The sequence below is a fragment of the Martes martes genome (assembly GCF_963455335.1).
Source record: "Martes martes genome assembly, chromosome: 4".
NCBI lineage: Eukaryota > Metazoa > Chordata > Mammalia > Carnivora > Mustelidae > Martes > Martes martes.
In genome coordinates this window covers 157,502,538-157,517,500 of record NC_137891.1, presented here as the reverse complement: position 1 = coordinate 157,517,500, position 14,963 = coordinate 157,502,538, and the positions used below count along the sequence as shown (strand labels likewise).

Below are 14,963 nucleotides of genomic sequence, written 5' to 3'. Positions count from 1 at the left end.
TCCCAGAGTTCTCTGGGAAAGGGAGGCCATTTTGGCCCCATCACGAGACTTCCTCTCTGCCCATCTGTGAGCACCCTGAGTTCAGGCTGGCTCGGGAGTACTTTCGGAAGCTTGGCTCATTCAGACGTGTTCCAACGAGGTAGGAGCCAGGCCAGAGCAGGCCTGAGGGACTGAGTGTTAGACATTCAGAACGGGGTAGAATGGAGGGTCCTTACCCTGGAGAGAAACTGCCCGTTTCCACTCCCAAGCCATTCCTCTGGACCAAGTACTCTGAGCCCCAGAAATCTCTGGTGAGGGACAGGGCCTATTTAGGGGGTGGGAGAGCTCTGCAGAGACCCTAGGCCAGTCAATCCTTCACAGAATGAGAAAAGCAATGGAAGGAATTGATGTGGGCGAGAGAGGTGCCAAGGGCAGGGCTGTGCTCCGTCGCTGGCTTCCTCCCCTGACAGCTGCCCCATCTAGTTTGTCCCTGAGGCAAGATCCCAACAGAAGAAATACAACCACTGCTCTTGGGATGGGATCTGACATCTTTTTCTCAGTTCCTGCTTCCAGTGCCAACCTGCTCTGTCCATCGGCGAGTCTTCCTCCTTCAAGCCCTGACCACGCCCAGCCCTTGCCTGCTGCCCCTCGAGGGGCCTCACTACCACCTCTCCTGCTCTCCTGTGCTCCGTCCGTAGCAGTGGGCAAAGGAAAGGCCATGGCTTGGGGAAGGGGGAGAGGGGAGTTTTCTGAGGCCTCAGAAGAGGATTCAAACGAAATGTTCTCTGTTCCTTTTCAGAGTGAGAAGGAACCAGGGAAGGAGAGAAAAACCAGACGGGGCCTGAAGACCCCTGGGTTCGCACATACGGAATGCTCCCTGTGGCGGGCAGAGCACGCGGTGGGGGTGGGGTACTGGGGTCCAACTGTGTGACGGTCCTGCGTGTCCTCCTGTCTTGTTGGCCGGAGCACCTCTCCTAATGAGGATGGGGTGTGTGCTCCTGCCTTCTGATGTGCCGTTGTGGGCTCTGTGGCAGAACCGGCCCTGTTATGGGCTCAGAGCTGCAATACCATTGAGCCTGTCGGGTAAGGGGCTGCCTACTTGGGGCCTGGGACAGCCCTACTACTCAGGAGCCCCAGCAGTGCAGCCAGACTCAGGGTCCCAAGAAGCCCCCTGGGCCCTCCTGTTATGGCAGGCAGCCGGCAGAAGGCCTCCAGGGGGCAGTGCTCATGATCCCCCCTTCCTCCCTGCAGTCTGGTTCCTGTACTCACCAGCATCCCTTTGGCACCTTTTCCTACCATGGCAGCAGCAGGTTGGGGGGGCCCTGGAGTCCTGGACCACGCTCACAGGCTCTGCTTCCAGCACCTTTCAGACCACAGACCTCAAGAGCTGTGGAGAGAGCAGAGAGCGGGGTGGGAACCTGGCCCAGGAAAGTGAGGGCAAGCCAGGTGGGGTGGTCAGAGCTCTCCAGGACAGGTAGTGCTGGGCCCGGGCCACCAGCTGGCAGGCCCTCACTCCCCTCCCGGGCTGGCCTACCCTCTGCCAGGCCCTTTCCCATCTGGTCCTTTCTGGATGACCCTCGATCAGCTCCTTCCTAACCCTTCTTCCAACCCTTCCCTTGAATCCCTTGGTCTCCAGGCTTCCTGTCCCAATGGGCAAAGGTCTATTTTTGACTCTCCAGATGCCCAATTCTATAAAAGATTAAAAAATGAACACAGGACTGGGACAGGGTCCAATTCCTTCATCGTCTGTGTGGATGGCTTCAACCTTTCTCCTGAAGGGGAGTCAGCGCGGATCAGCACGTGCTCCCCAAGATCACCCCAGCCAGGCAGCCAGGACGCTCCTTCCTCGTCCTGGTGCCACTCATCTGGGGCTCCAGAACAGCTGGGCAAGCTGGACCTGGACCACAGGCTCTGTGAACACCAAACATGCGGTGCACGGGACCACCTCCCTGCCCTGCCTCAGGCCTTCCCCTGTCTGCAACGTCTTCCTTCCTGCTCACCCGGTAAAATTCTGCAAATCCTTTAGGACCACGCTGAAATGTTACGTCTTCTCTGTAGCCTTTTCTGGCACTCTCCCCAACCAGAGTGAACAAACTGCTTCCTCCTTTCTTTTTTTAGCAGGTTTCTACTGGTGTCCTTATCAACTCATACTAGACTTATTTGTTTCTGTCCATCAACCTGAGTCTGTGCACTCCCCGCGGGTTGGGTCCTTGTTTCATTTACCTTCCACGCCTGCCCCTAGCCCAGGGCACACAAGCAGGATGTCTTGCTCAAATGGGACTGAAGGGCAATGGTGAGACTGAGGTATTGGAATGACGGTCCAGGCCAGTCAGAGACCTTGGAGGAAGCATCTGAGACGCAGTGTGGGTGTGACGAGCGGAGGCGGCAGACAAACAGAAGGAGTGGCCGCGCGGCCATATACAGGTTTAATGTTAGACACGGATGCAATAGGGGCTCGTTTTTGAGAAGCCTCAGGAGAGGGTTCAACCTTCAAGGAGCTTCAAGGAATTCTCTCATGGGAGGAAAACCTGGATTAGGTGGACAAGGATGTTCAACCTCCATAGGGCCTGGTCCCAGGAGGGACTGGGTTCATCTTCTGGGGCCCTCTCTATCCTCCCAGGGAGCAGACTCTACTCCAAAGGCTGTTCGGTGCCACTCTGCCCCACCCACAGCCACCTGTCAAGGGCCCCCTCTCTCCTATAGGCCCAGGAAGGTTTTAGAAGGCCAGAAGGGACGAGGAGGAATCTCCTTGCCTGTGAAAATCAGCCCTTGGATTCCTTAGGACTTGGCCCCAGCCACTTGGTTCCTGCACAGTCTTCTCCCCAAGGCGGGTGCGGGAAGGGTTATGGGCATGGATAAGACCTGTAACCATTTCTCTTTCATCAGTCACCCAGTCTGGCCTCTCTGCCTCTCAAAGTGTCCTAAAAAGGTCCCTGAACATGGCTTTGGTCTTCTGGGGGCAGTCAGGAGAAGAGGGGGTCTGTGCTCCTTTAGAAGGTCATACCCTTGTCCTCCTCACTCACTGCACCCCTCCTTAAGCTGTAAACTCGAGATCTGACTTCCCCAAAGCTGTCCCTCTTCAGCCAACAAATGGTAATAACAGCCCATGGCATTATTCAAATACACCTCTTGGGTTGGTAATTACTATGTCCCCTGATTAGGTAAATAAACTGAAGGCACTCTGCTCAGGAACTCAGGTTCCAGAGTGTTCTCACTCAGGTTATCCCTAAGCACAGACTACAAACACAGTCCTTGTGCTCAGAGTGTTTACTGGTGACCAGAAGACAGCTTGGTGGTGGCCTCCAGGAGAATGAACAAGAGCTGGTCAGAAAGCTTTGCTGCTTCTCCCACTTCTGCCATTTCTGTTAAATGGCCCTGTCTATCCATTCAAAAAGTACCACATATGGACCACCACTGGCAAGCAGTTAGTTTAGCATGTGATGAAGAGCTTGGGCTCTGGGACCTGGTAGGCCTGGACTGGAATTCTGGTTCTGCCAGTTACTACGTATATGACTCCGAGCAAGTTACTTAACTTCTCTAAGCCTCAGTTTTCTCTAACTGGAAGATGGGACTAGTAATACTTCCTTTGTAAATTCTGAAGTTTCTGCTTAATTTTGGACTCTACTGCAAGTGCCCCCCTCTAGCTGATCCATTAAGCTTCCCAGAGCCCTAAAGCCCCGATTCCCCCTCATGGTTCTCCACAGATATGGCCTAGATTGTTTAGTGGGCATTTAGGGCTGGTCACAATTCAATTAATTTATTCCACAAATAGTTCAGGCTTGCTCTGGGCCAGACCTGTGCTGGGCAGCAAGAACTCATTGGTCTCTGCCCTCCTGCCTCTAACAGACTAGGGGGAAAGGGAAACTCGTGACTCAGATGAAGACAACCAAAGGCTGAGGGAGAAGGATCCTTCTATGAGAGCTGGGAGCAAGGGGACATGGCCTTGTTTGAAAGTCACAGGGGGCTTTCCTGAGGAAGCAATGTTAGAGGCTCAGGGGGACTTATTCAGGCAAAATGGCAATAGTGAGGAAGAGAACAGGAAGAGAGATTCAAACAAATTAAATATGTGCAAAGACCCTGAGGCTGCACTCAGATCACCAGGGAGAAAGTGGCCAAAAATGGAGGTGGACAGATAAGCACGGTCAGGGCCTTTGGAGCCTGGATTTTGATTTTTATCCTGAGGGCAATGGTCTCGATCAAAGGCTTTAAGGCAGAGTTGCACCTGGCAGGAGCAAATGGTAGAAGGTGCATTTTGAAAACATCACCCTAGACACAGTGTGGAGAAAGGACGGGAGGGAGTGGTTAGTGGAAGAGAAGTCAGTCTGGAAGAGGCCAGGCCACGATGACGGGGTGTGGATGAGGAAGGTGGCCATAGGGTGGGAAGAGGTGCACAGATCTGAGAAAAATATAGAAGCTGACATTGGTAGAACATGGTGATGAACTGCACAGGAGGTGAAGGACAATCGGGGATCTCTGGTTTCTGCAGGTGCAACAGGAAAAAGTCAGTGCCAGGCCCAGGGACAGGAGTGTGGGGTGCTATAGGTTTAGAGTGGGAGGTGGGTGAGCTGGGTGTGAGCTGCCTGGGAGCCACTCAAGGGTGGATGGTGAGAGGGCAGTCCCAGGACCCAGCTACCTTTGCTCTGTCTTTCCTTCTCCCCAGAGGGGGCTGTCTGTCAATCAGTTGTAAGGGTCCATCTGAGCCAAGCCTTGGAGTCCTCTCTGGGAATGGAAAGGTGATGGGCTCTTTTTCTGCCTTCAAGGACCTCATAGTTTAGGAGAAAGACAGAGGAGGAAACATAAATTCTATTCACTATGATGCTGGAGCGGAGGGGCTGTGGGAGCAGGGGATGGCTTCTAGTTTTGACTGGAGCCCAAGTTAGCTACCTGCAGCCACCTGTGGCCATGTGGGACTATTCCCAGAGGTTCTTGCCTCCATGTTCATGCAGGCGATTCCCTCTTCCTTGAGCATCCTTGTCCCCATTACCATCTGTATAGAGCCTACCCAGCTTCAAAACCTGTCCCAGTAGCATTCTCTTCAAGAAGCCTTCCTTCCTCCTCCAGCTGCAGTCACCTTTTCACTGTACCCCCAAAGCGTGTACATCTCATGAACACGCTCTTCACATGTAGTGTTGCGGCATGGTTACTTGTGCCCAGATCTGGCTCCCCACGAACTGGAGAGATTTTCCAGGGAAAATGTGTGATTCTTCTGTGTCCCCAGGGCTGGGCACTGAGCGGGCACCGCCGCAGTCGCAGTGTAGGCCGACTAAGGGGGCGTTTTCTCTGCGGTCCTTGGAAACACTCGGGCATGCTCAGTGCCGCCAACCGGTTCCCTCACCCACTGTTCTCCAACCTTCCTATGCTCTCTCACTTTGGAGTTCTCAGGTCCTTCTTTCCTTTTCCATTTCTCGCTCCCCACTTCCACCCCAGGCTTTATCTTCTAGGAACCACAGCATCAAGCTTGTTTCAGCAAAGAAATAGACCCAGGCTTTGTGCGGAAGCTGTCAGCGAGCCGGGGACGCGGCTCCTTTAAGAGTGACCAGCGAGGGGGCGTGGTCTGCGGAGAGCAGGCCCGAAAGGGGGCGCGGCTCCTTTAAGAAGCAGCCGGCGAACTGCGAGGAGGCCCCGGGCCGGCAGGCAGGGGCGCGGTCGCTCTTGGAGCTGCGGCACCGCCCGTAGCACCCTGATTCCTCGAAGCGGAGTGCGTCCGCTTTAATCGGGGTGCGAGGTGTTGGGGGGCGGTGTTACATCAGCCGCCACGTGTGGGCCTCTCAGCTGGTGTGGAGGCGGCGGCCCCGCCCCCGGCCCCAGCGGTGGAAAAGTACCGGGGCGCCGAGGTCCCCGCCCCCTGCCCCGCCCCCAGGCCGGCTCCGGCCCCTCCCGGCCCTCCTGGCTAGCCCCCTCCCGTCCCGCCCCAGCCCCGCCGCCTTCTACCGCCCCGCGGTGGCTGCGGGGTGCGGGGCGCCGGCTGGGGGTGGGCGCCCCCGGCTGCCAGGCCCCTGCCCTCACCTGTGGCCGCCCGGGCCCGCCCCACACGCACCCGAAACGAAGGTTGGGGTAGGGAGGGCGCGGATTTTCCCTGGAGTAGCAGCCCCCAAATAACTGCACGGCCGTAGTCCCTTCCCAAAGCCGTGGCCGGGAGCCGCGGACAAAGATCCTGGGGGCGTCGGGACCCCCTGGCGCGGCTTCCCGGGACCCGCAGGCGCGTGGGAAGCCAAACCGGGCCGGTGGGTGGGCGGGCAGATAGGGAGGCAGGCCGGCTGAAGGGGCCAGATAGGCAGACAGGCCTGCCAGCGGTGCGAAGAGATGGAGCGGGAGCCTGCACGCGGGGCGCAGACCCGGCCCGCCCGTTCCCCGCCGCCGCAGGCCCCCGGCTCGCAGACCCACTGGCGCCCCAGACGGACCGTGACACGCTCTGGTTCCGGCGCTGCCCGCACAGCTCCGCGCCCGCCGCCCCCGACCGAGCCGGCGTCGGCACGCAGCGCCCCCCCTTCGGGAGCGCGCCCCCCCCTCCGTTCTCGCCCGCTTTAGCTCCTTGGTGACAGCGGTGACACCCAGACGCGCGCACCTACCCCCGATCTTTGCGGCGAGACAGACATCCTCGTGCGTGCACCCACACTCTTACCCACAGATGCCCGCATGCAAGCGCGATCATACACACACACACACACACACACACACACTCACGCCCGCTGGTCCTGGGGCTTAGCCTCGAGGAGCCACCAAACCCAGACCGACGGCAGGACAGACAGAGGCGCGGGCCGCAGCGCTCCCTTCCCCAAGCCCCCTTACCATGCTGCAGCCCCCGGCCCAGGCGTGCTGGGTCCGCACCGCGGTGCGCCCAGGTGGCTTTCTTAAAGGGAAAGTTGCATCAGCCTCCCGAGGCTCAGTGCCGCCGCGAGTCCGCCCGCCCCGCCGCTCCGCTCGCGGCTCCTCCAGAGCTTGTTGTGTTTTGGTTTCGGGGAGGCGGGGGCCAAGAGTTTGGTGAAAGTTTGGAGAGTGGAGAAGGCTTGGGAGACCTAGCCAAGTCCCTCCCCTCCCTGAACACAGCTCCCCTGGCCGCTGTCCCCCCCCTCCCCCATTTCATCCCCACCCCACTGGCCGACTTCTCAGGCTCCTCCTCCCAGGGAATAAAATTACAAGTCTCTCCAGCTTTCAGATGATTGATCCCCATAACCCCTGGGAGTGGGCTCCACAAAGGAGCCCCCTTCGCCCTTGCCTTGCTGCCCCCACCGCCCCCCTCCCACCCCCAGCTGGGGCCCTTGGAGGAAGCAGATGTCGTTGCCCACTTCGGACTAGCCTGGAATGAAGCCAGAAGACCTGGGGCGCTTTGGGGGGCTGGGGCTGGAGTTGGCCCTCCAGGCCCCTGGTCTTCTGCGCCTGCGTTGCCCCCAGGGAGAAGTCAGAGCAAATTCCATTGCCTTTGGAGCGGTGCCTCTGGGGACTGTGGGCACAGCTGGGTAAGGCCTGGGTCCTAATCCTCGGAACTGGAGGTCTAGGGGTAATTCTTCCTCCAGGGACGCTCCTTGGGCTACTGATTTGGTCAGCCCTACTTGGCTGCTTGTGTTGCAGGGCTGCAGACACAAATCTGGGCCCCTTAATTCCCTCCCTGAGGAGACAGACCTGGGTTCCAATACTAGATAAAAGAGACTTTGCCAAAAGGAGTTTGCCGAGCCTCAGTTTCCTCCCCGGGTGAAGTGGAGAGGATGAGCTGAGATAATGTGTATCCTTGTGTATAAAACACATTGCTCCAGGCTGCCTCCCTGGGCAGCAATGCCTGGCAGTTGGTGGAAAGTTTGTTTCCCTTGTGAGAGCCACCCGTTCGTACTGGCAGTCAGAGAAACAGGTCTTGCCCCAGACTGAGTGGGGCATCTGCCTGGCAGGGACCGAGCCTGGGGAGATGGTACGCCCTCTGGACCCTGCCTCTGTTTCTCACTGTGGTCTTGTTGTTCCCTGGGGACAGTCACCCTCCGAGAAGCTGATAGCACACACCAAAGTCACACAAGTGAGATTCCACTTGATTAATTTACGATCAGAGGCATTGAGCAAGATAATAGGTATCAGGCACTAACATTTCCTGTCCACAGGAGCGCTCTCAGGCCACACACAGCCCATTTCACAAACTCTCCCCAGGGCTGTAGGCTCAGACCTTACAACCTATTTACACTGGAGACCTGATTGGATCTGGAGAGACACTTTACCTCATCACCAGATTATTTGCATTTTTACCTTGTTCCCAAACCTAGCAGGGACAGCAGGTTAGGGAGTTCTGTTCCAGAACGAATGGCCAAGTGTCCTGTGTATGTGCACGTGCGTGCACAAGTGCACCTCTGCCCGGGGAGTCGGCTGGGCCTGTGTCCGCTTACGCTGTGGATTTGAGCAGGTGGGTCTGTGTTTGCTAGAGGAGTGGTTGTGCACTGCCACCACTCTGTGCAGTGGCGTGTGTGTGTGTGTGTGTGTGTGTGTGCCCCCAACTCCGGGGACTGGCAGCATCGAATTGAAGCCCTCCTTGACACTCCTGCCTAGGACATGCATTCTGTTTCTGGTCTCGCTCTCCCTCCCTCTCTGGAGGCTCTTGGAAGAGGCCCCCAGGTAGGGAGTGGGGACAAGGAAGTGTGTGAAAGGGGGTTTCAATGGGCTCCTTCGCTCTTGGAGCAGTAGATGGAGGGTGAAGGAGCACAAGAAGGCCCCAAGCAGACCAGTGAAGTGTCTGATGATTATTATGGCCTGAGGAGACTCCCTACCTCACACGAAGGCATCCATATGAAGAGAAGCATTTCAGGAGACTCAGAACCAGATGCCCAGGAGGCTCTCAGGCTTTGGGACTGGGGAGGGTGAGGTGCTCAGGGTTCAGCAACCTGAGGCCTTACTGGGAGGATAGTTAGGCATTAATTGGGAGGGGGGAGGTGAGGAGGCAGTTATCACCTTAGTCCATGGGTTGGGGGTAAAGATTTTCCCTGGGGTGTTTGGTGGGGAGGCTGGAGATTTGCCCATGAGGGTTTTGCTAGACAGAGATGACAGAACACAAAATATATTTGAATACATATAGAGAGATTCATGGATGCGTGCATTTTACCCACCTTGATCCAGAAAGGGCTTTAGGCAGCCATACAGTGAGTTGAATCCTGAGGAGAAACTTGAGAAAGATTTTGGCTCCCTGAGACAGGGACGAGAGCAGCTGTATTTTTTTTTTTTCCCCCAACTAAAATGAGGCCCCAAGGGAGGCAGGTCTGGGCCGAGCCCAGGTCAGAACTGGATGGCCTTCGTCCCTGGCTGGGAGCTCCTGGCCCTGGGCAGCTGGCCCACAGAGTGGGACAGGCATGGCTAGCCTGGACCGTTGTCAGGAGAGTAGGGGGATCAGGCCTAGGACAGACAGGAGGACCAGTGGGGTCCGCTGACCTGCTGCTTCTTGTCTTCTTGGGGCCAGGCAGTGAGAGGGCAGGCAGCCTGCGGCGGGGCCCCACCCATTGTGGGCTAAGGTGTGTCTCCCAAGCCTCCAGTTACAGTGCTATTTCCTGGGAGGGCTGCAGCCAGCGTTGGATCCCCCAGTGCTGGCTGGCTTCCTCCTTTGTTGTCGTCAGCCTTCAGGATCAAGGCCTCCGTCGGGACGTACAGAGTTGGCTTGGGCGTGTGTCTGTGGCAATAGGGATAAGACCAGACGTGGGCAGCTTCTAGAGGGCACTGAAGGAGCTTGGTGGAGGGGTGCAGAGGGGGAGGGGCCCTGCTGAGACGTTGTGGGAGGGTGGACGTTGTTTTGGGTTGCAGCCTGTTCTGACCATTGATCTCCACCTTCTTGGAGTCCCAGCCTCAGGAACAGGGCAAGATTGCTGGGAGTGGCCTGCCTGGGCTCGGCGCTCGGATTCTTTCTCCTTGAACTTGGAGCCCAGTGCTCAGTACTTTTCATCTTCCCTGTCCTATCCTAATGCAAGGGAGCATTAAATTGGTTCCCAATCCAGGAGATGTCTGTGGGGTTCCATGTGTCCCTCAGATCATTCTGTTGAGCTGTCTCTGGCCCTGGTCCAAGGGGGCAGCATGAGCCAATCATGGGGCTCAGAGCAGGGTGTCAGGCTGGATCTTAGCAGCTCCAGGTGAAATTAGGCCTATAGACTGGAAATGTTGGCTTTGGCCCTGTCTGGGGGGGTGGGGCTGGGTGGGTAGCCCCAATGTCCAGAGCGTGCAAAACCCGGATTCTGAAACACTGTAGATCTCCCCAAATCCAGAATACCCAATGCCAAGGGCGCCAGAGCTCCTAACACTTCAGAGAACCCAAAATCCAGAGTTCTCAATACCCAGAGCCTCAGGGTCCAATACCCAGGTGGGCTATTGCCCGGGGTACCCAACATCTAGATCACCCACCATTCCTAATACCCAATTTTGAGTGTCAATGTCCCAACCCACCTGAGAACAACCTGGAGGGGATGGAGCAGTGCCCCTGCATGGCCCAGGGCCCTTCAGGGACTGGGGAGCGACCATCACTGGAGTTGGGGCTGTGGGTGGTGCTGGGAATAGCAGTTATGCTTCCTCATTGCCCCCATCTTGGGTCTGCAGAGGCCAAGAGGGGCCACAGAAGAGCTGGCTTTCTCCCAGGCGCACCCCTACCCCAGTCACAGGTCCCGTATAATCAGACATCCACGGACTAACCACATAGGTCCATGTGCAAGGTGCTGGGAATTTGCTAATCTCTAGGAATACAGAAGAATACATGAGGGGAGAGGGGTTCCCCACTCTCCCATGTGGGAGGTAGGATAGTGTGCCTGTGCTGGTGTGTTGGTGTGGCCCAACACGTGGCCATCTGTGGCCGAAGGCATGGCCGTGAGATGGAATGGCTGTTGGCGTGTGATGGTGTTGGTCAGAGGCTGTGAACATAAACTTGCTGACACAAGCAAGCTGACACACGTGACTGTCAGAGCAGGTCTGGCTATGTCCACCTGTCAGGCCATCCTCCTCGTCCCTCCCCACCTCGCCATTTTCCACGGGAAGTGATGGAAGGCTCCTATTCGCCAGCATCAGGCCTCCCTGTGGGGAGCAGGGGGCCGGCTCAGAGCTAGAGGCTGATACCCAGAGCCACACTGCAATGGGCCTGGAGATTTCTCCGGCCCCTGCCAGACCCAGGGCCTCTTTGGATTGAGAAGACCAGAAGAGGGGTGGCTCTAAGTGAAGCAGCCAATACCAAAAATAGCCATCCACCCTGGAGAGGATGCTGGGACATCCAGCCCAACCCACCCTGTTGACCTGGAGCCTGGCTAAGACTCCTGTCTAATTCCACTTCCCCAACTCCCATCTCGGTGGCCCCTTTAGACTCAAAGGAGGAGCAATGATGTCACCACAGATGATGACATCACAGGGAGCTGTGACATGGCAGGGAGGGACACCAGGCTCTGGGTGTGGGTGGCATAGGGCTGGGTGGGTGGGGCTCCATCTGCTGGCAGCTCCCCAAAGTCCCAGCAGCTGGGGATGGCAGGACTGGATAAAGCCATGTTCGGGGGCCCTGCCTTATCTGTCCCCCCCACACGCCTGATAAGTCTTTTACCAGGGCAGGCCCAGGGAGCAGGCAGGGAGCAGGCTGGAAAAGGGGAAAGGGTCAGCTGGGTCTGGCTGAGCTCCAGGACAGACAGCAGGGGTCAGGGTGTCCTGGCAGAGCCCCAGAAGGCGGAGGGGAGGGGTCCCTGGGAGAGCAATGCAGAGCAGGGGTTAGGAACAGGGTTTCTGAAGCCAAGATGCCTGCATTTGCACCCCAGCTCTTCCATGTCATATGCGGGTAAGCTGGGCCCTCGGTTTCCACAATGTTCCTCAACAAGAATACTATTAGCAGTGACCATCAATCATAGTATTGTGGGGATCAAGTATGTGTGAAGTAGGCATAGAAAAGGGCCTGGTATATAGTAAGTACTTGCCCTGCTTCCTAGGTGAGATCAGAATTCTCACCCAGAGGTGCCCATCCTACCCAGCAGCACATTCTGGTGTCCTGAGCCTCACTGGGGTCTGGGGTTTTCAGGGGCTGTACAGCCCCATGCATATCCCTGTGCGCACCCCCACACCTTCCCAGTCTGCACCTGCCTCAGGAATTCTTCCCAGGAATCCCAGACTTTCTGGCCTGGTTTCTTCCTGCTCCCCCTATGGACACCTTGGAGCCCTGGTGCCCTCTGGTGACAAAAGCCGTACATGGCAGTTACAGCTGGATCCCTGGGCACATCTGGCCAGACGAGGTGTTGTCACTTGTCCAGTTATTTTGTGTCGTCCTCACATCAAGTTTACAAGGTAGGAATTACCTCCATTCTCTAGAATCAAGGCTCAAGAAGGTTAAATAATTTGCCCAAGGTTACAGAACTAGTACATGGTAGAACTTGAACTTGAACCCAAGTTGGTCCCGTCTCCCAAGCCTACGCTCTCACCGTGTGAACAATATGCACACAGAGTTGCATGGCAACCCAGTAGATGTTTTTTGTGCCACACTGATACTTTGAGTGTAACCAAGACTGGGTGTATGGCCATTGAAATTCTCCAACTGTGACTATAAAACGTGAATTGGTTTCAAGAACAATAAGGATGGGTGTTTGACTACTGGGACCTTTTGTTGGCTATGATGTGGCTGATTGCATTGTGTGAGTATAAACCATGGTCGGGGTTGTCATTGATGTTGTGTGAAATTGGCCATGGTAAAACGTGTGGCTCGTCTGCCCACATGTGCGTGTGTGCCTGCGTGTGGTGCTGGCATGTGTGGTTATTGAGACTGTGTGGGGGAAGGTGACAGAGGGCCCTGAGTTCCCAACACCATTTGCCTTTGCAGTCTCAGGACTGTGTCTGCTCACCATGACACATATGATGGATGACTTCACATGCCTTGTGCACTCCCAGGGGCCAAACCGCTTCTGAGTCCTCTCCCCGCCCCTTTTTGGAGGAAGTAAAGCAAGTAGTACCACAAATGGAATTGACTTTCATTTTTTTCCATGGGATATTTAAGAGAGCATTTTACAAACTTTTGAATGATATCTCCCCCAAAAAGGGTCATTTAAAAAGAAAAGTAAGTACAACCACTCTAATTCTTTCATTCAAATTTAAGCACCGATTCTCAAGGTCTTGTTCAAAGTTCTCCAGGGGTCTCCAGGACCCTTACAGGGGACCCACAAGACAAAAACGATTTTTATAATAATGTCAAATTTTTATTTGCCATTTTCACTTTGTCGATATTCACATTAGTGATGCAAGGGCAGCAGGTGGGCAGTTCTAACCTGATGCCCAAGGAGAAATCAGGGTGTGGCTCCCAACTGTACCAGCAAGCTTTGAATTTTGTCTGCCACTGTGCATGCGCAGAAAAAAAAAAAGAGAGGAAAAAGGATAAAAGGAAAAAAAAGGCCAGTTTCACTTAAAAATGTCTTGATGAAACAGTAAAATTATTAATTATTTTAACTTTCAACCCTTAAGTGTCTTTTCAATATTTTTGTGACAAATGGGAAGTATACATAAAGCATGTCTTCTGCATTCTGTTGTATGATAGTAATCTCGGAGAAAAGCACTTATGCAGTTGACTTACGAGCTGAAAGTCATTTTTCTCACTGGTTTTACTTAAAAGAACAAATGACAAAAAATAGTCAGGCTTGGGTATTTGGCATCCACTTTCTCCAAAGTGAACCAAGTGAGCCCGTCACTTCAAGGGAAACAACTTCTTAGTGTTTGTCGCCATTGATAAAATTAGAGCTTTCAAGTGAAAATTAGAATTTGGCAAATATCTATCTGCTACTGTGAGTTTGAAACCTTTTCAAAAATTTTTTTAAAGATTTTTCATTTATCTATTTGACAGACAGAGATCACAAGTAGGCAGAGAGAGAAAGGGGGAAGCAGGCTCCTCACTGAGCGGAGAGCCCCACGTGGGGCTCCATCCCCAGGACCCTGAGACCATGACCCGAGCCAAAGGCAGAGTCTTTTTTTTTTTTTTAAGATTTTATTTATTTATTTGACAGACAGAGATCACAAGTAGGCAGAGAAGCAGGCAGAGAGAGAGGAGGAAGCAGGCTCCCCACTGAGCAGAGAGCCCGATGCAGGGCTCGATTCCAGGACCCTGGGATCATGACCTAAGCCAAAGGCAGAGGCGATTTAACCCACTGAGCCACCCAGGCACCCAGGCACCCAGGCACCCCAGCCAAAGGCAGAGTCTTAACCCACTGAGTCACCCATGCGCCCCTGAAATCTTTTTAGTTTTGATGAGGTTGGTGATGACATCAATGAACATGGAGGGGGGTTGTTTTGTTTGTATTGTATAATGAAATGTGTCAGTATTTGGAAGATCTGCATAACTCAGTGAACCGATATCTTCCAAATGACCGGGACGTGATGTTCAAAATCACACATGGATAAAAGACGCATTCAGGGTGCAGGACAGACCCATGAGATTTCATGTAACAGAATATGAAAAGCTCATTAATGGAGTTTCAGGTTTCACTGCAACTAACCTTCAGGAAACTACGCCTGGCGAGTTTTGGTGTGGTATGAAAGAATAAGCACAATGGATAAGTCTATTCAAACACTTCTCCCTTTTCCAGCAACATACATTGTGAGGATGAATTTCCTTTGCATAACTCAGCCAAACCAACATATGGTGACAGATTGAATGCAGAAGCAGGTATAAGAATCCAGCTGTCTCCTGTCAACCCAGACATTAAAGAGATTTACAATAATGTAAACCAATGTCACTGTTCTCATTAAAGTTTTCATTTTGGAAAATACACAGCTATTTTTCGTAGACATATTTTTTTTCTGTTAACCTGTAATACATGGATATGTTATTTTCAATTTATATGTATTTTAACTGTCTCTCACTTTTAACTTTGAATGTAGTGAATATGAACAGATAAAACCCACTTAAAAAGAACTTTTTGGGGGATGCCTGGGTGACTCAGTTGGTTAAGCCGCTGCCTTCGGCTCAGGTCATGATCCCAGGGTCCTGGGATTGAGTCCGGCATTGGGAATCCTTGCTCAGCGGGAAGCCTGCT

General features: G+C 54.4%; 1 protein-coding gene across 1 annotated transcript in view; it reads right to left on the bottom strand.

Annotated features, from left to right (window-relative positions):
* SLC6A9 (solute carrier family 6 member 9) overlaps positions 1–6,826 on the bottom strand; it is a 31,206-nt gene extending 24,380 nt beyond the window's left edge. The window contains exons 1-2 of the mRNA XM_080799920.1: positions 6,769–6,826; positions 1,249–1,366 (exon numbers count right to left, since the gene is read on the bottom strand). Of these exons, the coding sequence (XP_080656046.1) occupies positions 1,249–1,278 (30 nt within the window). The 5' untranslated portion in view covers positions 1,279–1,366; positions 6,769–6,826. The remainder of the gene's footprint in view (positions 1–1,248; positions 1,367–6,768) is intronic.
* Between the last annotated feature and the right edge of the window lie 8,137 nt (positions 6,827–14,963).